Source organism: Leucopleurus acutus (assembly GCF_964270905.1).
Source record: "Leucopleurus acutus genome assembly, chromosome: 21".
Taxonomy (NCBI): domain Eukaryota; kingdom Metazoa; phylum Chordata; class Mammalia; order Artiodactyla; family Delphinidae; genus Leucopleurus; species Leucopleurus acutus.
The window spans coordinates 27,607,750-27,632,923 of NC_139163.1; the positions used below are offsets into that span (position 1 = coordinate 27,607,750).

Genomic DNA, 25,174 nt, shown 5'->3' on the forward strand with positions numbered 1-25,174 from the left:
CAGATGAAAAACTAAGGGTTTTGGCTTCAGAGGATTGAGTGAATCTGCTTCAGAGGGGATTAGTGCCCAGATGTGCAGTGAGAACGAAGCCAGAGAAATGTCACAGGGACCCAAAAGAGAGAGGAAATCTTCAAGGCTGAGCTACCTGATAGCTAATCAGTCCTTCTTGTCAGGATGTGAGATAGGTCATTTCAACATTGACAGTTCAGAAATGGAAAGATCAGTTACATCGTGCTTTGTTTTCATTTCTCCTGAGTTACACTGATAAGAAAAGTTGGAGGTGACAGTTTGGAAACCCCATCAAGGATAAAGATGTCTATACAATAGCAGGTTCAAATAAACATCCCCAAGCTACATCTCATAATCTAACCACATTGTCTGTTGAACTATCTACTTAAGTGACCTAAAGGAAGCACCTGAAAAGGTGAGCCTGTAATCACATCAGAGTACAGGTTGCCTAGGTAAGCATTTTCTCATTGTTATCCATTACAGTAATTACCTGGGTCCCTTCCCTGTATTTCTTTAGGGCACTGAATAAGAGAATATTCACTCCAGAGTTAGCTAAGTGCATCCGAGACAACTCTTACTTTTTGCTAGTGGTTTACAGAATATCTGTTTCATATATAAGATTATAACAGATGGATGTCCCTTTACCAAAACGAAAACCGTCATGTCCTTTCTTTGGGCAGAGAGTCAGGAATCATATTGGACTCTTCTAAAAACTTTTTGTTGGATAAGGTCATATTTCAGGGCCTGCCGCACTACATAATTGGTTAATTATAGCACAGTAAAATTCTATATAGCAAAGAAATAAAAATGGCATCAGCAAGATAACATGCTAGCACAATGCATTAAGTTGTCATGAAGTTTCCTACTGCTTGTTAATTCTCCCAAGTAGTTTTAATGTTAAAAACCCATTTCCATTCCATTTGTAGTACATAGTAGGTATTCCTTTTTCCGTGAAGATTTTCCCTAGAAATACCCAATAGCTGCCTTTCTGCATAACAAACAATTGATTAATTCAGAGTTGCCTTTATGTAGACAGCATAGAAAATGTGGATATAATATTGCAGACCCACAGGAGTGATAAGAATGTAGATTTGGACATAGGTGGTGTCATTAGCAACTTAGCCACAATCTCTCTCCCATGCCCCAGTAATACTTTCCCGTTATGAGACCCAATAAGAAGACCAGTGAATAACACGCTTTAACGAGACAGAGTGAAGTGGCTCATAACAGAAGTTTCCGTTGTGCTTAATTAAAAAAGAAAATAGAGATAGCTCAATACTCATATGTCTTAGTGAAAGCATTTTTTTTAAATTCTACAAGGCGAAAACTTTTACTTTTGTGCCTTGTGGTAAGAGGATTTGAACTCTAGTGCCACATCCTGTGTGGAATTGAGCATAAAAAGGAAAACGAATGAGCCACATACGGCAAATTACCATAAAATGTCTCCGCTTGGTTATCCACCCTCTGTGGACTTCTCTGCATTTATGCCGTGTTAACCAGAAGATAAAGACATCTGATTGTCTTTTTGAGCGTCATCCCCCTTCCAAGTGAGGACTGGCCTTCATCCATTGGCCCATTGACGATTGATATGTATTTAGTAAACCACTGAAAATCTATGGCCTCAGGCATAGAAAATAAATTTATGGTTACCAAAGAGGAAAGTGGGGCGGGGGATAAGTGAGGAGTTTGGGATTCACATACACACACTACTGTATATAAAATAGGTAAATAACAAGGACTTACTGAATAGCACAGAGAACTGTACTCAATATTCTGTAATAACCTAAAAGGGAAAAGAATCTGAAAAAGAATATATATAACTGAATCAGTTTGCTGTACACCTGAAACTAACACAACATTGTAAACCAGCTATACTTCAATTTAAAAAAAATCTGTGGCCTTTCTTTTCAACCAGCTCTGAAACAAGGACTTAAGATGCCCTTTTTTTTTTTTTTTTGCGGTACACGGGCCTCTCACTGTTGTGGCCCCTCCCGTTGCGGAGCACAGGCTCCGGACGCGCAGGCCCAGCGGCCATGGCCCATGGGCCCAGCCGCTCCGCGGCATGTGGGATCCTCCCGGACGGGGGCACGACCCCGCGTGCCCTGCATCGGCAGGCGGACTCTCAACCACTGCGCCACCAGGGAAGCCCTAAGATGCCTTTTGTGATGCAGGAAATTTTCCCTCTGTCATCATCATCTCTTTATTTCTTCCCAGACGTGTGCCACATGTACGTAGTCATGACAGAGTAACCTACATAAACATTTCCTTCTCAGCTAATAGAAACCAATGCAATTATTCTGTTTCTTTCTTCTTCTCTTTCCTATTCCTATCAACTCCCCCTGACCCACCACCACCATATTTCCATATGAACGTTTACACTGGGCTTACGTTCTTTTGGTGGAATTGGACAGGAAGTGCTGTCATACTCCAGAAACATGTCTGGAAGATTGTTAATCTCTGAGGCATCTTGTTAACTTTGTTCATTTTATGAGAGGAATTGAAATAAAACACCTCTCCTGTAAATAGGAAGGACTCTTACATTAAATTTGGGCAGCTGGGGAACAGGATACATAACTCCATATCACATTACTTAGAGAGGGTACACACGGTACACACATCACCTTAGAGAGAGAGGAAGAAGACTAAAACAAAACCAAACAAAACAGAAAACCCCCAAGAAAACCAGACAGACAAATAAGAACAGATCCCCGTGACAGTGTACACTGGAGACAGAAAACCCAGTAGAAAGCTTAAAAACATTTCCTAAGGATGGGAAATTTTAGCCACAGGGCCAGATAGTTGATGGGAATACAAATTCATTACAAAGAAAAGAGAAATATTTTGTAGATGGCATCCCCAAGAAGCACAGGGAAGGCACTGGCTCCTAACTGGGGACTGCGAGAAGGTACAGAGGTTGAGTTTCCATGAGGGCTGGCCCAGGATGGGCCTGGGTTGAGCTGGCATTGAGAGCAAAGGCTGAATGGCCTTCCAGCGTCCTCTGTGATTCTGAGTTGAGATGTTATTCTCTTTCTGAAAAATTAGAAATGGCCATGAACCTAGAGTTGAGAGAAATGAATGAGCTGAGCCTATAGGATTTGAACATTTATCCTATAGGTAACAGGTTGAAGAATCCGGGCTCTGGCGTCAGATTGCTTGAGTTTGAATTTCGGTTGCAATGCTATGAGCAAATTTCTTCATTTCTCTAAGCCTACATTTATTCCTCTATAAAATAAAAGTTATAATAGTGTCTATTACAAAGGGTTCGTTTTGAGGAGGAAATGACCTGAACCATGCAAAGCATTTGACATCTGTAGTAAGCACTCCATTTGTGTAAATAATAATAATAATGTGTGTGTCTTCTAGTAAAGGGATTCCTGTGGCAGAAAAAGTGTGTTTTCCATGTTCTGTGGAAGAGTTGACAAGTGACACTTTAGATATTTTGTTAAAACATTTCCTAATATATCTGACTGATATAGTGTCTAATGAAATAAAATGTGCTTCACATTAAAATCTATGGGACACAGATTGTGTTCTTTGTATGAACCAGTTCTGAGGGGTAATCTGAGACATACCGTTGGTTGGAGGAACACGGTTTACAAGGACCCTAACAACTCATGAGGATTCTTCAACTTGGTGTCAGACCAAAGTGTCAATATCCTTTCCCAGAAACGTCTGAGAAGTAGCTGAGAGAACAGCTCTTGATTTTCCAGTCTTCCTTAGCAGGGGGGATTTAGTTATGAGGAGGAGACAGACCAGGTGATCTCTGAGGTCCCAACAAGTCCTAAAATTCTATGATTGTAACAACTAATTAAAAATAACTCGAGGGGAAGGCCCAGGAGAGAAGCCTGGATGGTCCCCAAGTGAGAAAATCATTCTTCATTATACTGAGAGCTTCCCTCGTGTTATGAAATACACATGTTCTAACAATGGTGTTAGAAAATAAATTTTCATAAAGCAAATTCTAATTTGTCAACACACATTTAAAGATCCTTTCTCACTGGTGGGGGGAAAATCCCCCACACGCACTACTGGACAATCTACTACTAGACAATAAACGCACTACACAGTCTCCACATCCCAGGATTAGCGTCCTGGTGCCGGCTCTTCTGGATCAATGATATCTGTTACATGTCAACACTTCCATCATTCGACATTCCCACATCCCCAAATTAGCGATTTGGGCATTATTTTTTGTATTTTTAAAAGCTATCTAATAGATTTGGTCAGTAACTAATGATATCCAGAGTCAGGAAGTTTCCAAAATTTAGGCTTTCTGTCCTATAAAACAGACTCTCCCCATTTCAGCAGTTCTATGTATTCCAGATCCTACCTCTGCAGTCTATTTAATCAGGACTCCACAAAACCCTGGGTAAGAAATACGAGTCTGGATTAGAGAAAGATTTAATGTCTGAGATCATAGAGTGGACCAGCCGTAAAAGAAACGGCAAGAACCCAGCCAGGGAAGTGATTTAAAACCGAGTAATCTACTCCTGTAAAGGATTCAGTGCTCTCTGGGGTGTGCTGAACAAAGTGAATTAATAGAGGCGGAGGAAACGTCTTTGTTTTGATTCTATATGTTCTCCTTACGTTACAAATTAAATACGTGTGTGTCTTCAAGAGCACTGAGACATGTGATCCAGAAAGCGAAGATGATACGAACATCACCAGCATGTGGCCTTGTCCTTTTTCCAGAGAAGTGTCAGCATCCTCCTAAAAGCCCTGGCCTTGCATACATGTGTTTGGGAGAGGACAACGTTAGTGTGCAGTGGAATAGAAAATTGCCGTGATCATTTAGAAAGAGATCATGGGGTAGGGAAAAGGGCTCTGCACCGGGAGTAAGGAGTCCTAGGTCTTAGTTCAGTTGTTTTGTTACTAGCGTGTGACCTTGACAGATCTCTCACCATCCCTTGCCTTCTGTCCATAACTATCAAACGGGGGAGGGGGGGGAGGCGGGATACGGGGTGCTGGGTGATCTCTAAGCTTCATCTCAGTATAAAAACTTGAAGTCATTATGATTTTACAGATACTTGTCTTTTAGCCAGCTTTGAGGAGATATTCTAGTTCAGTCACACCTAAAATTCACCATTTGGATGATGAATATGCAGGGTGATAGGGGGACGTCTTTTAGATCTGAAACAAAGGTAACCCCATCCCCTACCCAGCAAAGCCGGTTGCCAGCCACCCCTAAGAACTGAGTCATCAAAGCAGGCCTCTAGCATCTGCTCCATTCTCTTCATTGAGAAGCTACAATGTCCTAGGAATTCATACAGAAATTAGGAAATTTAGGGACCCTGACTTTGTAATGATCGTGATTGAAAGTACATACAAGGCTGAGTAGCACTCATCTGTTCAACAAATATTTATTGAGTACCTCCCATATTCCACTTACTGTTGCAGGCACTGAGAATAGATGAAAAACACAGATATAGACTCTACATGCCTGAGGCCTGAGGAAGCTTAGAATAAATCTACAAGTCAAAGATTCACAATTCAGTTTCTTTTGCAGCATTTTTTTTTTTTTTTTTTTTTGGTAAGACAGGACTGATGGCCTGTGTATATCAGTTGCTAAGTATTTCTTTAGCAGTCAGTGAATAGTCATCATAACACCCTCCCCAGTCTCACCACCCCCACCCCCAATCCATTCCCTACCCATACCTCCCTGTGACCCAGCAACTAAAGGGACCGCCCTGGACACAGCAGAAAGTCACCATGACCCTATGTCAGGGCTGGTGCTCACACTGACAGGATGCTTCTAAACTGTTTTTAAATAATTTGAATATCACTCCTCCCTTAAGGTAAGGAAAGTGATCGTGATGACGTTTATCCATAGATGATTCCCTTAAGCTTGAATTATAGACCCTGAACATTTATGGTTAGTTTTGAGTGAGTGTGTATGTCTGTATACACATACATATATTTTCCTGTTGTGGATAGAAGGGAGGGAATCAAAGCAAAACAATTTACAGCATAGAAGAATTTGAATATGCATCTTCCCTCGGAGCAGAATTGGAAACAGTGCATTTTATCACTTTGAGGCCAATTGCCGATAAGAAAGTCTTTGCAGACAGATGCTTAAACATCTTTGCTGTAACCCCAAAGCATACTGTACCCTGTATATCCATCATAAAAACAAACTAACCCACAGTGAATCAGTGGGCATGGACAAAGGTGGTAAGAAATCTAGACATTGAAATGATTGAGTTCAAAAATGAAATATGCAAATGCCCCTTGGGAGTATGGTCATTGTGGATACTTTTTCATCTGAGTTTAGGAAATACAAAAGACATTCCTATAAGAGACGTCAAATTTGAAAGAAGGAAGAGGGAAGACGACATCATCTCATGCACACAAATTGTGTCATCTGGCTGAGGGGCCCTTGTGGAAGGTCTTTGTCATCATAAGTCATATCCATGAGCCGTCTCTTGTAGTACCCATCTGATTTCCCGCAATTAATACGATGGGATCTTGAACAGTCCTTTGGTAGAACATATTAATACAGCTGATCTTCATTTACTGATGTACATCTCAGATCTTACGGGTTTTTATTCAGGTGGAGGGTTTTGCCATTCAGTCCTGGAATTTCTCTAATTACCTAGATATCTCTGAGGAAACCAGTGATTCCTCTAACAGACGTAACCAACTGGAAAACCCTGGGAGGAATCTCTCAAAACCTCCTGTTCTCTGCACTTGTCCTGCATGGATGGATGTGCTCAGAGTGCATTTTTAAAATTTTTATTTTATGTGGGAGCATAGTTGATTAACAATGTTGTGTTAGTTTCAGGTGTACAGCAAAGTGATTCAGTTATACATGTATCTATTCTTTTTCAAATTCTTTTCCCATGGGGAGGGGTAAATTGGGAGTGTGGGATTGACATATACACACCACCATATTTAAAATGGGTAGTCAACGAGAACCTACTGTAGAGCACAGGAAACTCTGCTCAGTGCATTTTAAAAGGGGCAGTAGATCTTACGATGGTCTATACAGGCTGGGAAGTGGGGAGAGGAAGCAAGAATTGAATTAAGTCAGTAACTTGGGGTAAATACGGTCTCTGAAGAGTCATTTCTGAGCAGGATCTTTAAATTTAAAAAACAAAAAACAAAAACCCCGAAAGAAAAACGCAATGCAGAAATTAACAACTGAAAAGAGTGAAAAAACGAGAGATGCGCTGTGTTTTCCATCCCCGGAAGAATTTCATGGTTTTTACAAGAGCTGGTGGTTGTGTTCCTGCATGTCCTACAGCCTTAGTGAGCTCTCACCAACCACAGGAGAACAGAATAGAATCCCTGCTTGTCATCTTCAGTGTCTGCCTGACACGTTCAATCACGGCGGTGTTGCCAGTGAAAGCAGACCTCGTGTTTATCTAATTATCTGCTAGTGCTAATACAGAGCAGGTCCACCAGATCCTGGGATTTCCTGCCGCTTTGGAGAGCATTCAGAGGGCTTCTTAATTATTTCTGGTTATGGGAGAAGAGGGAAAGCATGAGTAAATGAAACACACTGAAAATCAATAACTTCAACTTTTTTTCTCCCCATCAGTAAATAATCAAGCAAATAGCTTTTAATTTCACTTCTCCTGCTACTTTTTTCCTTGCCATGATCCTCTGTTGCAGTGCCAATTATTTGTGAGCTCATCATTTAAATATGATCTTCATGTTAGGAGCCCATAACTAGTGGTGATGACAAAAGTATAAAATGAATCAGATGAACACTTGCAAAGTGATATATGAAAGAAATTGCGTAGTATTTTAGCGAGTATAAGTAAGATAAACTGTCTAGAGAAGGGGGAGATTTCTTCCAACAGAGTAGTAATCGCCAAAGATTTCATGAGGGAATCAGAAATTGATCTAGGCATTGGAGAGAGGGCATTTTTGTATAGGAGGCTTGGAGGGAGGAGGGTGTCCTTGGAGAGGAAACAGGGCAAAAGCACTGAGAGTTCATGGCTTGATCGGACTAGAATATGGATTTTTAACGAGTGCAGCGGAAACGGAGTCACATTTGGTGCGGTGGGACCAGTTAATAGAAGACCGTAAAGGTAGACAGAGAAATTGGCCGTGACGTGGAGGCTGTGGAATCATGGGAGATTCCTACGTAACGATGCTAGAGCATTCTTCCAGCAAACAAGGAACTAGCCAGAGAGAATGGGCAGAGAAGACTGAATCTGCCACACAGTTCAGAATCAGCTCCTAAATAATTTGTGATTGCAAAGACTGTGGAGGGTAAATTAAAATAAAACTGAATTCAAGACGTATCTTTTGGGGGGAGGGGAAAAAGGTTCCAAAGCATATGATCTATGAAGAAGGAAATAATGAAAATGGTCTTTGGAGACGAAAACATGGGACGTGTCTGGTTTAGTGAAAAGAAGGGCGATCGTGAACTCTGATGACATGTGTCAACTGCTGCCCGGCAGGAGAGAGCTGTTCCGGCTACTGTCCTGGTGGGCACTTAGTCCACACGGAGTGGCTTGATGCCTGGGTCTCAGGAAACGTATATGTGTGGCATCCAAAACCCATAGAAGCCGATTTCAAATAATCGCAAGGCACGGGTTTTGAGGGCAGCCCCTTGCCCAGTCTGTGGGTTGGAGATTGAATCCATCCAGCCACATGTGTCATCTTGCAACGTTTCTGTAGTGTAGTTGTCAGCACGTTCGCCTTACACATGTGTCATCTCTCCTTATTCTGGCTCACTCAGATCCGTGGGATGTGGGCTGCATGCAGCTGGCCACAGTTTTTCCCTGGCAGAGAAAAGGATAAGGCTGGATGAGGGTGGGTGGGAAGGTAGGAATGCAGCCATAAATAGCTTCTAAGAACAATGGAAATGCTTTGGGAGCATGCCATATAAAGAGGAAGCCAAAATTTAAAGAAAGGTGGAAAAGAAATGAATCACCACCAAAAATAAAAACGTAGATTGTGGGCTTCCCTGGTGGCGCAGTGGTTGAGAGTCCGCCTGCCGATGCAGGGGACACGGGTTCGTGCCCCAGTCCGGGAGGATCCCACATGCTGCGGAGCGGCTGGGCCCGTGAGCCATGGCCGCTGAGCCTGCGCGTCCGGAGCCTGTGCTCCACAAGGGGAGAGGCCACAACAGTGAGAGGCCCGCGTACCGCAAAAAAAAAAAAAAAAAAGGGTAGATTGTCCTCTCTCCCGCTTCCTCCCTCCCTCCCTCCCTCCCTCCCTCCCTCCCTCTCTCTCTCTCTCTCTCTCTCTCTCTCTCTCTCTCTGCCTCTGTCTCTCTCTCTCCCCCCCTTCTCTTCCCTTGCCTCATATATAAGTATATATACCTCTATGCACACACTCACCACACGCACGGCAGACACAAAGCAATATTTGCAATACAGCACTGAGACAAAAGCAGATTGCCGAACAGTATATAAAAGACAATTCCATGTTTTTGTAGGTAAAAATGATCAATTACTGTCAATTTCATGTAGTTTCCTGCTAATATATGTGTAAGCATATATGTGTGCACGTAACCTTATATGTATATAAAATCACACAGGAAAAAAGCCTAGACTTGTATATATAATAACATAATAGTGGTTATCTCTTGGTGGTGGAATTATGGGGGGTGGTTTGCACTTATCTGTATTTTTTTGATATGGTAAGTGTAAATAATAAAACTGATTTTTTAAAGAAAACACAATTTAAAACACTATTAAAAATAAAATTTAAAAAACACTTGCACATCTTTAGCCTGTAAATACACAAAATCACTATAGGACTGAGTTATAATTACCATCAATTTCTATTTACCCAGAAGGTACCTCTTGGTGTATAAGTTAGACCCTGGGAAAACTTGTGATTTTCCCAAACTACAGCTCAGCCGCCACTGGCTCAGAGTTACATTTCTCTTCCTGCAAGAGAAAATGGGCCCTTCTGTACACTCCAGCTACCCCAAAGCCTCTCGGGAGGCAGAGAGGAACTGGAGTTGAGTACACAGAACCCCAGATTTGTTGCCAGGAAGTGGCGATGCCCTCAGTAATCACAAAAACACAAACCCCTATTAGGAGTTCTTGGAGAGGGGCCTAAGCATGGTTTTTTTTTTTTAAAAAAAAAGCTCCCCAGGTCATTTGCATATGCAGCCCATGTGAAGAACCATGGCCCTAATGGATTAATTTACTAAGGGGCCATTTGAACATGGCCTTGGAGAGAAGTAAAATTAAAACGGAGAGGATTTGGTTGACCAAGGCCAGTGACTGCATGGCCCTGAGCCTTGTGAGAAAATGATTATGCAAACAGAATAAAAGAACGTGAACTGTGGGTGGGCCATTCTTGCAAAACATAGCGAGGTTGGTGGTAGCCCTCTCGAGCTCACGGGAGAACAATCTCTAATCAGACATTTCAAGCTGGGAAAAATGGTCTATGAGAGCAGCTTGCTGACAAGATACTGCTTTTCACAAAATACAGCAGAACCCAGTGTTGATGCCGATGCCAGGGGACTAAAGCTCTTGGGCACCAGAGACTTCCAGCCTTTTCCGTGAGACGATGCAGGTGAACACACGTGCTGGATCTCAGCATAACACACGCGATGGTAGAGGAGCGGCCCTTTGAATAATTTTGACTCTGCTTTCAGAATTCATTTCAGGTGGATTTCTGTGGAATGTCTTTGGTAGTTATTCTAAAGATTTATAGGAGTGAAAGCAGGGTAGCACAGGGGTCTTCTTTACGTGGCAGGAAAGGGAAGTTTCGACTTGCCCTTGGTGTCAGCAAGCAGAGGACAGGATTAGGCACATGTTTCTTAACTCCCGTTCAAGGACCCCTGAAATTCCCTAGAATTTCCGATTTGGAGCTGTGCCTTGTCTCCACGCAGTAGCCCATGAGTCACTGTTGTCCTCTGAACAAGTATGATGATCATATTCATAACATGTTCAAGTTTTTATTCATCAGCTGCTATGTATTGATGGCTGAACATGTGCTAGCCTGAGGCTGCATGACTTCACGGTTATCATGTTTAACCCCCCGGGACCAAGCTTCAAGGACATTTTTATTCCCATTTTACTGTGGGGAACACTGAGGTCACAGAGATGGATGAAGACGATCCAAGATTTAAATCCGTTCCTGATCCTGAGAGTCTGCACTAATCCGTGTCAGTAATGACGACGCCGGAGCTGGGTGTCATCAGGTCAGAGCGGAGGATGCTCTCTTCTGCTGCTCTGTGCCTCCATGTGGCCCCCGCCCTCTATCTGGGGACTTTAGCCCTGGGATTTTCAGCTCCATTCACTCTGTCTTTTTTTTCAGAGCTGTACCGGGTAGAACTCTACTACCCCAGTTTTTTCACATCTTGGCTATATTCGATTTGTTTTTCTGAGGAGTAGTTATACGTCTCACCTGTTTTTAATGGAGTTTCATTTTGCTACCTGGCATAATCTTCGTTCCTGTGGTTTAGAAGGAAGAAAATACTGTTAAGCTCAGCCAGAGTTCTAAACAGATGTTCTGCATGTCTCTTTGTGTTGTCCTAGCAATGCATCACTCTCAGATGTCTTAGCCTTGGCCTGCCAGCATGGCTCTGTCCATGCCAAATGCTTAGAGCATATGATAAGCAAAAACTGAAGTCGGGTTAAAACCACCAAAGTCGTTTTGTTCTAGTTCTTCAGTGCATTAGCGTCTGGACTTCGGGCGGGACCACCTGCTCTAAGGAAACTAGTGTGGCATTGAATCTGTGCAGTAAGGGAAATGCAACGTTTTGGTTATAAGAAACCTGACTGTAAGAATCTGAATATGATCCTATCAACTTGAACACATTATTCTATTTTATGAGGATTTCTTTTTTAAAGAAAGATTTGTCAGATATTACCCTTTGCCTGTTAACTTCCCCTCATTGTAAAAAAAAAAAAACAATGGTGGCGCCTTTGCAAAAGTGTGATCTACACACAACTTTTATAAGCTACTTCCATCACAAATCAGATGGCAGAACACACAAGAGTTGTATCTGAAGCACACGGCAAGGGTTTTCTGTCAAAATCAGTATTAAGTGCAGGGAGTGGGTTAGGCTAAGAGATATTCCGTGAGGGATTCGGAACCTAGCTGTGTCTGTCTGCCTGGGAGGGGTTACGGTGCAGTCAGCCAGGTAATATTTATGAAGTTCTCAAATGTGTACTGTGCGAGATTTGATTCAGTTAAAAACATAATCCAAAATGACAGGATCTCACCCCGCTTGGCTCGCCTTCAGGCAGAGAGAGGAAGGAGGCTACACAAGGTGACTCTTCAAGGTCCCCTGCCTTATGGGAGTCTGTGAATCCTGAGCAACAGCCCCCGTGCTTGTAGTCAGACTGTGTTCCATCTACACCCTAAGAAGCCGCGAATGAGAGGGACGGTGCACCCTGCAAATCCTCTGGAATCTGACACGGTGTCAGACCTGGTCTTCCCAGGTTTCTGCATGGTGGTGGAGTTGTGTTGGCCTGGGATGGGACCAGGGGCAGGAGGAAAGGTTAGTGGAGGGACTGTGGTGTAAGACAAAGCAAGCCACAGGCACCACGTCTCCAAGTGATTTGCAAGATGATTGCAAAATATTTGGTGATGAAAGATGGCAGGGGATGGTGGATGAACGGCCAGCCATGAAGAGAATGGATAAGAATGTCTGACTTGCTTTCGAAAAGACCAAGTGTCTTTTCTCTGTATCCATCTCATCTGACCGCTGCCCTTCTCAATAGCATGATTAAAAAGGACACCTTTCCATTAAGAGAGATCATCCACATTTTAACAGATGATCAAGATCTGAAACAAAAAAGTGTGATTTCTTCAAAATAAACCTTCAACACGCTCACGATACCGTAGCACCTATACCCAACGAGAACGGAAGAAAAGCAGAGTTTGGAACATTTTATCCAGACCATGATAACTGCAAACCAATGCAGGATCCCTTTAAATATTTATTCATGGTTCATTTTTCTATCATCATATGTAGTGAAATAGCATCCCTTACCTGAGCAGTCTTCTGGCTGTGTATAAAAAACGGACAGGCGGCAAGCTCACTGCTCTCATCATGCCGATAAGAGTCTAACAAATGCAAGCGAAAGCAGCCAGTAAGCCCGAGGGATTTTTTTTTTTTTGAAGGAATGAAGCAGTCATCCTAGAAAAATATTGCACAAGAGAAAAATTTTAAAAATTAGAATGAAAAGGATAAATATGAATAACATAACCCGTATTGTCTGCAGAAAGAGAGAAAATGTTTCCTTTATGGAGGTAGACGTAAAGGGATATAGGAAATATATCTGTTCCGTGTAAATTATTAAATGCAACTTTCTTTTTTTCTCTTTCTTTCTTTTAGATAAAAAACCTCTTCATGAAATAAAACCCCAAAGTAAGTTATTCTTCCTCTTGTGAATATCACTTATTCTCATATTTTTGCTGTTGTATTTGTTTAGGAGCCAAAGAGAATTGAAGTTCCTTCGAAAGATCCAGGGCTTTCGGGGGGCTTCTCATTGGGTTTGGAGTCACATATCAGAGGTTTAAATGGAACAGAAATATGCACACCCCCTCCCCTCCTTCAGAGTAAAAGTAAATCTCTCCTCTTGATTCCGCCTGCCGAGAGCAGTCCATTTACCTGCAAATGTCATCTAGGACTCTTATTTCTGAGGAGATTTATCTCATTAAAATTAATAACTATTTGTCAGTACAGGCTTTCATGAGAGCAGCCTTGGGCAATAGCCTGATTACAAGACTCTCCACCTAGGAAGGGGCAGGGGGCGCCTAAGAGAAGAACCCTGAAATCCATGGCAACTGGGTAGACCAGTTGAAGAACCAGTATCCCACAGTGAAAAGGCCAGGAATTGAAGCTGCTGGGTGGGTGCTGGCTCGAGGTCTCTGTCCACTGGCTCGCTTCCTGGAGAGGCCTTGCATTCTCTCCATCTTACGCAGCCAGTAGATCTGGGGGACGGAGCACAGCTTGAATGATTGGCAGCTCGGCATTCAACCCCAGGGTGCTCAGCCCCGGCTGAAACTGAGGGCCACCGGAGGCCGTTTATAAATCCCGATTCCCAGGCTGTACCCCAGTGAAATCAAAATGGGAAGAGGGGATCTAGAACACAGGAATCCCTAGTATCAAAAGCTCCTCAGGTGATTTCCATGTGCAGCTTGGATTGAGAACTATTTTTCTTAGACTGGTTCGTGCCCCGGTCCGGGAGGATCCCACATGCCGCGGAGCGGCTGGGCCCGTGAGCCACGGCCGCTGAGCCTGCGCGTCTGAAGCCTGTGCTCCATAATGGGAGAGGCCACAACAGTGAGAGGCCCGCGTACTGCAAAAAAAAAAAAAAAAAAAAAAAAAAAAAAAAAAGTTCTCGAAACTTAGATAAGCGACCACATGCATCAGAATCTTGAGTTATGGTGGGAGCTTGTTAAATATGCCCCCCCTCAGAATAGAACATATTAATTTGAACACCCAGTGCAGGGGCAGCTCCTGAGAATCTACATTTTAATATGTTCCCCCAATGATTCTCAGAAATGTGTGAAGTATACCACGGTATCATATAGACGTCAGAGTCCATATAGAAGGGCATCTGCATTGCAGCTCTTAGCAATGGTAGAAAGAGACAGCTCCCTAGCCAGTTTGGTTTGTAAAGCTTGTGAAAGACGTTCTTGACCAGTATCTCCTATTTTGGTTGAAAATGAATGGCTTTTGATCTTTTAAATCCTAGGGTATTAAAATTCAAATAGCATGGGAGAGTTAACAGCTTCGATCAACCACCTTCTTTGAAAGAATTAAGACCCTGTGAAAATAGACAGAAATCGGTGCCTTGGGATGGGGGTCAGGTGACATGAGAGAAAGATGCAGTAAAGCTGTGATGTTCATACTTCAGATGTTGCTTCAGGCAGGCTTGAGATAGAAAGATGCCATAACTTCTGGAGCCTGAGAACTTTACACAACAACAGAAAGAAACCTTCTTGTTTTCCCTGCTGTCTGCTGCCCATAAAGTCGTTATTGGGACTTAAGCAGTAGCCCTCCGGAGTCATGCATGCTGGATTTGGAACTCATGGGAAGACTGAAGGTGGGGAAGCCTGATGGGGGGGGTGTGCGTGTGCGCACGCATGTGAGGGTGGAGGAGAAAAGGGGGCACTGAGTGTTCGGCTTGTGTCTGGGCCAAGGCCTCAGAGGGACTGCTGGAGTAAGTGGTCCCCCAGGGCTTCCTGGTCGCAGAGCCCTCACCCTCCGCTGGCCCCCGTGTGCCGCCCGAGCAAGATCATGGGTATCCATATGGCGACCAATGGGAGAGTTCCTCAGAAATGCATGTGTGTTTTTTGAACATTAATTTCACGCTTAGTTTGTGAGTCCTGTGCCATTCTAATTTGGGTACAAATTTGGGTACATTCCAGCCATAAGCCCCACCGTGGCTAGTTCTGGTCCTCGGGGACTCGTGAATGAGGTTTTGCTTGGGGTTCTCGCTCCTCTACACCATGCTTAATTGCTGGATACTGCCGCGGAATCGCTTAAACTGTTTTAATTTGTGATTTCCTAAAAATAAAACCTTAACAGAATCGATGTGATTGCAAAAGGCTCCCAGAGGCATCGGCTCCGGGTTCTGGAGGCTGCACGGTTAGGAGTGCGTTATATGAAGGCGGGCTGCGGTGGTTCGTTGAAAGAGAGGGGCTTCGCTGAAGATTCCGTGAATCATCACTGACGCAAAATCAAAGTCAATTATGAAGATAATTGAGAAGCAACCTGTTCCTATATATAGCTGTGCACATGAGCCTCTGCCAGGCTGGTTGGATGGAAGCCATCCCTCGGAGCCTCCCGGGCAGATCCGTGTGAGGCGGGCTGAGGATCCGGCTTTGAGTTGCGGGGAGGTGTGAAAAGAAAGTGAAATCTTAAGATGCCTGTTGGCAAATCTTAATGACAAACGGGGGGAAATATGTGCACAGCATCGCTCCTGAAAGCACTTATTGTAAATGAGATAATTTAATCAATTACGTTTCCTAATGTACTAAACGGAATGTTTCATTTTCTGCTTCTGCACGTCTTAAATTATCTTCAGGTGTTTTAGGAGATTTAATCATAGTTAATAGAAACTTCATTACCAGCAAATGTGCTTTCAATAAATGTTGTGTAACAATGTCAGGAAGTGCAGTAAAGTATAGTAGGTTCTGAATGGCAAACATGTACCCCCAGAGTCAGGCTGAAAGATGGATGGTCACGTGCAGACAGACTCCTGGGGGCTTGGGGATGAGGCTATCTGAGGGGCTGTGAGCCCCCAAGGAGCGACTGCTTCAGTAAGTTCACCTTAGGGATGAAAAGGATTCAGCTTCGCCCTAGAAAGTAACTCAGAACATATTCTTTCTCCATGTCCTTTCCACGTAGCTGTTTTGTGACTAGTAGAAACGCACGCTACACACGAATCCCATTAATCGTTCTAGAGTCAGTTACCTCCAGGACTTCGCCCGCTGAATGTCTCCCGGTAACCTGAATCTCAGCTTTTTCAAAATTGAATGTGTCCTTTTCTGTCCCTGTTTTTAACCCAGGCCTCTTCCCCTCTTCTCTAGTTCAGTGAATACTATGCCTTTCACTCAGCTGGGTCCCACACTTGGACAGCCTCCTAGACCCCTGTCTTTTTCCTCTCCCTTCTCCAGCTCAGTATCCAATGAAGCACTACCGTCTAACCGTTCTGCCACCTACATAGATCAAGTTCACCGACTTTCTCCATTTTCCCTCTCGCGCATCCATCCCTCCTTTCTTTCAGCAGCTATTCATCAAGTGCTTCCCATCGGTTAGGACATGTTCTAGGTGGTGGAGAATCAACACTGGAGCCAGACAGATACAGTTTCTGCTCCCACAAAGCTTACAGTGAGGGGAGATGGAAAAAACCAGAAAATAAGAGTGCTCAGTGCTGTGGAGGTGGTGACGTGTTGTGAAGAGGAATAAAGCAGGATGAGGGGCTCAGGCGGGGATGGAGGGAGTGTTGCTTTTTTGTATAAGGTGTTCAGAGAAGGTCTCTAATAAAATCACATTTAAGAAGAGACCTGAAAGAAAACAAGGACAAACATTCTAGATATCTGAGAGGAGAACATTCCAGGCCAAGGGGACAGCAGGATGCCAAGGCTGTGTAGCGGGAGCTTGTATCCGAGGAACAATTAGGGCAGGTATCTGGAGCAGAGCGGCAAAGGGAAGAGTCATAATAGCTCAGGTCAAAGAAGTGGGGCACAGGCAAAAGCTGCCACGTGTATCATAGGCCATCGTAACGACTTTGACCTTTCATGTGAGCGAGATGGAAAGCCATTGAGGGTGTTTATTCATAGTGAATAGTTTCAAGGATAAACTCTACCTGCTGTGTTGAGTGTAAACATACAGGGAACCAGAGCAGAAGCCAGAAAATCTGTTACAATGATCTATTGTAACAATAATCTATTAAAATAATCTAGGCTGTTACAATACCCAGGCTATTATAATAACCTAGATTGAAGATGACTGTGGCTTGGGCCAGACAGAATGCATTGGAAATTGTAGAAACGGGCCATAATCCATGATAGATATCTTTTGAAGGCAGAGTCAAAAGGATTTGCTGGTGGATTGGATATAGAGTTTGAGAGAAGGAAAAGCATTAGGGATGATTCCAGAATTTGGGCTACGCAACTAGAAGGATGGACTTGCCGTTACCGATCTGGGGAGAACTTGGTTTAGCACATCTGGAGGGAGACCCAAGGGTTCAGTCTTATAAATGCTAGATTTGAGATACTTCTTAAACATCTAAATGGAGAGGTTAAACAGGCAGCTGAATATATGAGTCTGGAGGTCAGAGGAGAGTCCTGGCTGGTGACATAAATCTGGGGCTTGTCACTGTCCAGATGATACTTAAAGCCATTAGGCTGAATGAGATCACCGAATGATGAGTGTGAACAGAGAAGGTATCTGAGGACTCAGCGCTGGAGGACATCAGCATTTAGATGTAGAGAAGGTCAGAAGTCACTGCAGAGGAGACAGAAAAGCAACAGCCAGTTGTAGTAAGAGAAAAACCAAGTGAAAAGAAAAGGGTGTCCCAGACAAAAATGTTTTAAAGTTCAGGCCACCTTTCTTCCTAACCAGGATTTCTACCATTGCTTCCTATATCCAATCTTGGCTGACATCAATTTATCTGATCTTTGGAAAACATCAGTTCTGGTCACATGACCTCTGTGTTCAAGCCTTTTCGTTAGCTGACCATTATTTTTAAGATAAAGTCCAAAGTACTTAATGTTTGTGATCTGGTCTGAGATGGCTTTTCTTAAGCGTATCAGCTTCTCTCAAGCCCCTGAACCATTAGGTAGTTTCCTTCCTACCCTCTCACCGTTTCTCGTATTCTTCAGCCAAACAAAGATTCTCAGTTGTCTGAATACCCTGGGCCCATCTTGGCATAAAGTTCCTTATACGTTCTGTTACTTCTGCCAGGAAACTTTCTCTCCCCCTAATCTTAACCTGTCGAATTTGTCCTTCCTCCAAGTTTTGGCTTGGGTCTCACTTCTGCAAAGCATTCACCATCTTCCCCCCAGCCCCCAAGTCTGAGTTAGTTACTCCTGTAATTGGCTCCGTATCAAGCAGTTTCCCTATTTCTACACCATATGTTCATTGCCTTTATCCCAGGCTGGATTCCCTCTCTGCTAGACATAATTCCTGCCATCTGGTAGATGGTATAGGATCTTGTTCACCCTTATGCTTGTGGCGTTTACCACTGTGCCTAGCATGTATTGGATGTTCAATTCATACTTGTTATTATGGTCTTACATCTTCCTGCTAACTCTGCACGGAGCCTTTTATTGTTAAGGTGAAAATAAAGACTTTGCTTCTTTATATTTATTTTAACTCATTCATGTAGTAGATATTTATTGCACAATTATTCTATATAAATAGTCCTGGCCTGGTGAAGTGTGAAGGAAACAGTAAGAAAGGCTTCTTCCCCACAACTTCAATACAAAGTAGAAGATAATCAAGGATTTGAGAAGAGGGGGAGGTAAGGAGATAGTTTTTAATAATCATCTATTCTGTGCCAGGTAGTTTTTAATAATCATCTCTTCTGTGCCAGGTGCCAGGTTAAAGTCCAACCTGGATGCTTCCCAGAATCATTTCTATCAAAGAATGACCCAAATGTGTCCTTACGTCTGAAAATTAGGTATTTCTCGTCTCCGTACTAACACTCCAGTCTACGTCTTTTCCCCAAGTACACTGCTTTCGTCCATAGCGGAACGATGTGGGTTCTGGGAATACACGTTCTTTATGATCCTCATAGGGTTAGGGAACTCCTCAGAAGATGCACAGTCTGCACTGGTAATTTGGACCATTCTCTTTCAGGCTGTGTAGACCTGAATGGTACCTTGAACCCATAGAACGATCTGCGACTTTGAACCATAATATCTTTAAGTTCTCAATAGACTTCTGGATTCTTCTAAACTAACATGAGGCAACTGGCATCACTGCTAATCTTCTAGCCGTGATGTAAAGCACATTTTTTTTCTATTTCACCCAGCATTTTTCTTCATCTCCTGCTGATTATTTTCCATTACATAAACAGCACTTCCCACAAATTGCGTGACTTGCTTTGTCCTTCAGAATCACTCCTACTGCGAATCAATTCAACCCATGCATGTGTGCAACATTTATCATTTTCTTACTACTTTCAATCTTTTTATTACCTAATTTTTATTCCATTGTAAGTGTATACCTTTTCTTATTACCATTTTCAAGAATATCATTGACCTTACTGGACGTGACGGGATTTCGTTCATTCAATACTTCGGAACTAAGCACAGACACAGTGAATAAGTGACGGACCAGTATGTCCATCAGCATCAGAGGAACCCAGGGTACTCGCTAAAAATGTGAATTCACAGGCCCCATCTTTCCACGTGTTAGTGTATTCAGAGTTAGAGTTTATATCTTTAATTTCCAGAATAGAAAATGAAAGTGAAGTCATCTTCTCAAGGACAGGAGTTCAAATCCTGCGTTTTGACTCTATTTCTCATTTTACCTTGGTCTTCGTATCTGACGGGAAAAAACCACAGTTCTTTTTGCAGCCTGAAGGTAGACTTACCAGATAAAATACAGAACCCTTAGTTACATTTGAATTTCAGATCAACATTGAATACATTTTAGCATAAGCATGTCCCAAATATGGCATGAGAAATACTTCTACTAAAGTTATTCACTCTTGATCTGAAATTCAAATTTAACTATGTCATATTTGTATTTGCTTGATCTGGCAACTCAGAAGGAAGAATAAAACACGTGAATGTGCATTATCAAGAAATATTTTTGGGGCTTCCCTGGTGGCGCAGTGGTTGAGAATCCACCTGCCAATGCAGGGGACACGGGTTCGTGCCCCGGTCCGGGAAGGTCCCACATGCCGCAGAGCAACTAAGCCCATGCACCACAACTACTGAGCCTGCGCTCTAGAGCCCGCGAGCCACAACTACTGAAGCCCGCATGCCGAAACTACGGAAGCCCGTGCGCCTAGAACCCGTGCTCCTTGATAAGAGAAGCCACTGCAATGAGAAGCCCGCGCACCGCAACGAAGAGTAGCCACCACTCACCGCAACTAGAGAAAGCCCGCTTGCGGCAACGAAGACCCAACACAGCCAAAAATAAATAAATTCGTTAATTGATTAATTAATTAAAAGAAATATTTTTTATAGATTATCTTTACTGTCAATCTTGGAAGGACGATTAGAATTAAAACAAATATTAGAGAGCCTTTCAGTGAAAGCAAAAAGTCTGAACAAAAAGAAGTCTACTGAAGTACAAGTTCTACTTGAAAAAAGTGGATATGGGCAGACCTCATTTTATTGTGTTTTGCTTTCTTGAGCTTCGCAGATACTGCTTTATTTATTTTTTTCTTTTTACAAATTGAAGGTTTGTGGCCACCTTGTGTTGTCAGATGATGGCTACCATGTTTTAGCAATAAAGTATTTTCTAGTTAAGGTATATCCATGGTTTTGTTCAGACGTAATACTATTGCACGCTTAACAGACTACAGTATAGTGTAAACATAACTTTTAACTGGAAAAGCAAACACTTTGTGTGACTCACTTTATTACGATATTTGCTTTATTGTAGTGGTATCTTTGAGTTATGCCTGTAGCCAGATTTAGCCAAAGAGTAGGGTCCCTATGGATGAGAAATGGGCAGAAGCAGTTGAAAAATAGAATGGGGCGGAGCAGAAAGTGTCTTGAGCTGTAAGGAAAGTTCCTGTTGGAGTGAACTCAACACCTACTAGAGAGTTATTGAAAGGTCAGTGCCAGAACCGTGTTTGGAGAGAGTAATCCATGTGTAAAGCGGTTCAGAGTGAACGAAGCCTGGGGCCTCGGCACCAGGTAAGATGAGACTGTGCAATGTGGGTGCCTCCTGTTGAAACGGAGATGTGAGAGGCACTGGGGATCCGATCAGTAAGGCGTGTCAGTGGTCTGGGGAAGGGGTCGATGGAAAGAAGAGGAAAGATAACTCTCCGTCTCAAGCCTGGTCTCTGGTGATGTCATTACTAGAGAAAGGGAATTCAAGAAAAGAAAGTATCTGAAGAGATAAGAATGGTGAATTCATCAGTCAGATGACAAATTTGAGATGTTAGCGCAACACATAGCTGCGTGATGGTATTATCCATCGAGCCGGAGGAAATGTTGGATGAGGTCTTCACATACGTGATGAGGCAGGAGATCTTGGTTTGAGACTGTTGGTCATCGGAGGAATAGTTAGCGCTGTCTGCGTGTGAGTGATGATCCGATTAGATGAGCAAAAGGGGCCAAGAACTGAGCTTTAAAGATCTTTTATAGAACTTTGAGAAGGAAGGGTAGTTCCTAAACAATAAGAAAAGAGATGTTAGGAGAATCAAATTTAAGGGACTTTTTCTTTCCCCTAGAGGGAGGGTTGGCTATTCTTGTGTTTCTACTGCAGAGCAGTGGAAAAGAATAAGAAAAAGAACATTACTACTAATGGAGTGTTTGAGACCAGTCTTCAAGAGGGAACAGTGGTTTGTGCAAGAGCCAGACTCTAAGAGGGTAAGAGAACAACCAAATAAGACAGAAATAGTGAACGAGTTACACCATTATACAGCCTGGCAATGGGCTTAGACACGTGTGAAAAGAAGTGAAGCAGGTCTGTAGGTTCTGATAGAGGAAAGATCTACAAGATACTGTACATGGTGGGGGCAAAGAGCAACATACAGGAAAGGAAATATAATTTAGAAATATAAGGATAATAGAATTTTTCGAGTAAAAATGGTAAAAAAAAAAAAAAAAAAAGGAAATTTACTTTTTTTTCCCTGAAAGATCTCAAAGATACTATCAAGAATGGTTACTTTTATTTTTTTCAATTTTATTTATTTTTTTTATTGGCGTATAGTTCATTTACAATGTTGTGTTAATTTCAGGTGGACAGCAAAGTGATTCAGTTATATATACATATATATCGGGGTTTTTTCATATTCTTTTCCCTTACAGGTTATTACAAAATATTGAGTAGAGTTCCCTGTGCTATACAGTAGGTCCTTGTTGGTTATCTGTTTTATATGTAGTAGTGTGTATATGTTAATCCCCAACTGTTAATTTATCCCTCCTCTCCTTCCCCCTTTGGTAACCATAAATTTGTTTTCTATGTCTGTGGGTTTATTTCTCTTTGGTATATAAGTTCATTTGTATCCTTTTTTTTTTTTTTTAGATTCCACATATAAGTGATATCATATGGTATTATATGTCTTTCTCTGTCTGGCTTAGTTGGAGGATAAATTTTCTCTTGGTGTAGTGTAACTTTTTATAGTTCCTAAAACATTTTCTCATCATATGCATGTACTCTATTTATTCTTTTGTTTCAGCAGGACAGAGGTTAAGTGGTTAGGGAAATTATGGAACATGGATTACGAAAGGTTTAATGTTACGAACAAGTGCTTTGGGCTTCCCTGGTGGCGCAGTGGTTGAGAGTCCGCCTGCCGATGCAGGGGACACGGGTGCGTGCCCCAGTCCGGGAAGATCCCACATGCCGCGGAGCGGCTGGGCCCGTGAGCCATGGCCGCTGAGCCTGCGCATCCGGAGCCTGTGCTCCGCAACGGGAGAGACCACAGCGATGAGAGGCCCACGTACCGCAAAAAAAAAAAAAAAAAAAAAAAAAAGCTTTAAGTTCTTTTCAACAAAGAGCTAAGGATTTCGTGGATGTGAAAAGATACTGCATCTTTGCAAGGTTTATCAGAGAGTCGGGAGAAGGATTTGGGCGGGAGGTGATTAGGGAGACCAGGCTGTGTCTGCAGGCAGAAGGCAAGGCTCATGTGTGGAGGCAGAGTTGAAAGATGCAAGGCCGAAAGGGAATAATGAACGAAGCCAGGCCCCCGCGGACGCAGGAGAGGGCGGATCGGAGCTGGCCTGACACAGAGGAGCAGCTGTTAAGGGCACAGGGAAAAGGAAAGGAAAAACGTGGGAAGGAGCAGAGGAATTCTGAGTTGTGGAGGAGGGAACTCACATAGGAGGGCCTCTGTTTTTTCAACTAGAAAAGGGAGAAGCAGCGGTGTTGAAGAAAGGAAACAAAGTTCAGAGTAACTGTGTTGATGAAAAGTGTTATTTGGTCATAGGACATGAATACAATAATTATTCGGCTGCAAGGAAGGCCCCGGTGAGTTTGCAAAGCATCGAATTTTTGATGATACCCACCAGTCTAGTTGGTGAGTTTCTCCAGCGGGGCAGGTTGACCTCAGTGCAGGGAGCTACCCTCTAATGGTTAAGCTATTTGGGAGTGAAGCCAGATGGGTGTCCAAATGCTGCCTTGGCCACTTTCTCATGGCAAAGCCTTGAGCAAGTCTCTATCTTACCTGCACCTAAGTCATCATCGTGAAAGAGGAAATACAATACCTACCTCAGTAGACTTGGTTGTGAGGATGAGAATGTGATCACACCTGTAGCTCTCAGAGAAGCAAACACAAGCTTAGCGCTCCTTTACTGGGTTACCCTTGCCAGCAAGAGGTGTTGTTGCCGAAATTCGGCCTGTGTACACTGGTGCCGGATGAAATCTCAGAGACAGAGTTTGGGATGAAATAGAAAGAGCGAGCTTTGTTGCTTTGGCAGGCAAAGGGGACCACAACGGGCTAACGCCCTCAAGCCTGTGTGTCCTGCCCTGGAGGGGGCAGTGAGGAGTTTTATAGTAATGGTTCAAGGAGCAGGGCGTCATCAGCTCGTGGACGTCCTTCGGATCGGCTGGTGGTGAGGTAGTTGGGAGTCAGCATCATCAACCTTCTGGTTTCAACCGGTCTAGGGTCTGTGTTCTTGTGGGCAGCAGTCTTCATCTGGTGGCGGTCTACTTCCTATAAAAGCAGTTTAGGAATGTGTGTCAGGCCTTTATCTGTATCTTTCAGGGAACTGGGAGTTCTGCTATGTGGCAGAATTATCATCTAAATTGTTACCAGTTCCCCAGCCCAACAGCTATTCTGTATTTCTACATCTTAACGTTGCCCAATCATTAACTTTGGAGTCGAACTTTTACTTCAGAAGACAAGGACACAGGGGCTGGTGCACGGTTTCAGTATCAGGCAGTGTGACCAGGACAGAGGTTAACAGCTGACTAGAGAATGAGCCAGAGAATCGATTCTGGAGCCAACTGCCTTGGATTGAATCCCAGCTCTGCTACTTACCAAGCGCGAGGCTTTGGGCAAGGCAAGTGATTCTCTGGCCTCAGTTTACCCATTTAAATGGGCACATTTTTACAAGGTTGTTGGAAGGATTAAAATGAGTTAATAGGTGTAAAGTAGTAGAACAGTGCCTTGCACGTAGTAAGTGCTGTTTAAGAATGTGCTGCTGTTGTTACTAATGACAACAATAACGAGGTTTTGGAGGATGGCAAGTTGGAAAAGCGAGACGGTGATTGGTGACGGGATTTTGAGAGTCCAGGCAATGCAGGTATAATCGGAATTGCTTACCATGGTTGACCACAGCTGACCATTTAAAAGCTATTTCCTGATGTGTTAAAGAAAAAAATGGTGCTTCTCAATGACAGCAAGTATAAACAACTCAAACAATAACTTCTGTTGTGTTTCCGCGTGCAATTAAATACTTGGGTATTAAATACTTCTGTATCTACATAGCACTGCCTGTGCTGGGATGAGGAGGGACTGGTCCAGAGATGGCTGTTGCCCGGGAGCCCGGCACAGCAGCTGGTTCTTTAGCCTCCTATTTATTTTGCCTCTCTCAGCCCTCTCTTTGTGAATATTTGTGTTAATTCCTTAGTAATTCACTGCCTCACATG

The 25,174-nt window shown here is 43.1% G+C and overlaps 1 protein-coding gene across 3 annotated transcripts in view; it reads left to right on the top strand.

Annotated features, from left to right (window-relative positions):
* UNC5D (unc-5 netrin receptor D) overlaps positions 1-25,174 on the top strand; it is a gene marked incomplete at its 3' end in the record, with an annotated part of 590,911 nt that overhangs the window by 483,290 nt on the left and 82,447 nt on the right. For 2 of the 3 annotated variants that reach the window (XM_082863648.1, XM_082863647.1), the window contains exon 8: positions 13,274-13,306. The exons of the other annotated variant lie outside the window; for it this stretch is intronic. In XM_082863648.1, the coding sequence (XP_082719774.1) occupies positions 13,274-13,306 (33 nt within the window). The remainder of the gene's footprint in view (positions 1-13,273; positions 13,307-25,174) is intronic. 3 annotated transcript variants of the gene reach the window in all.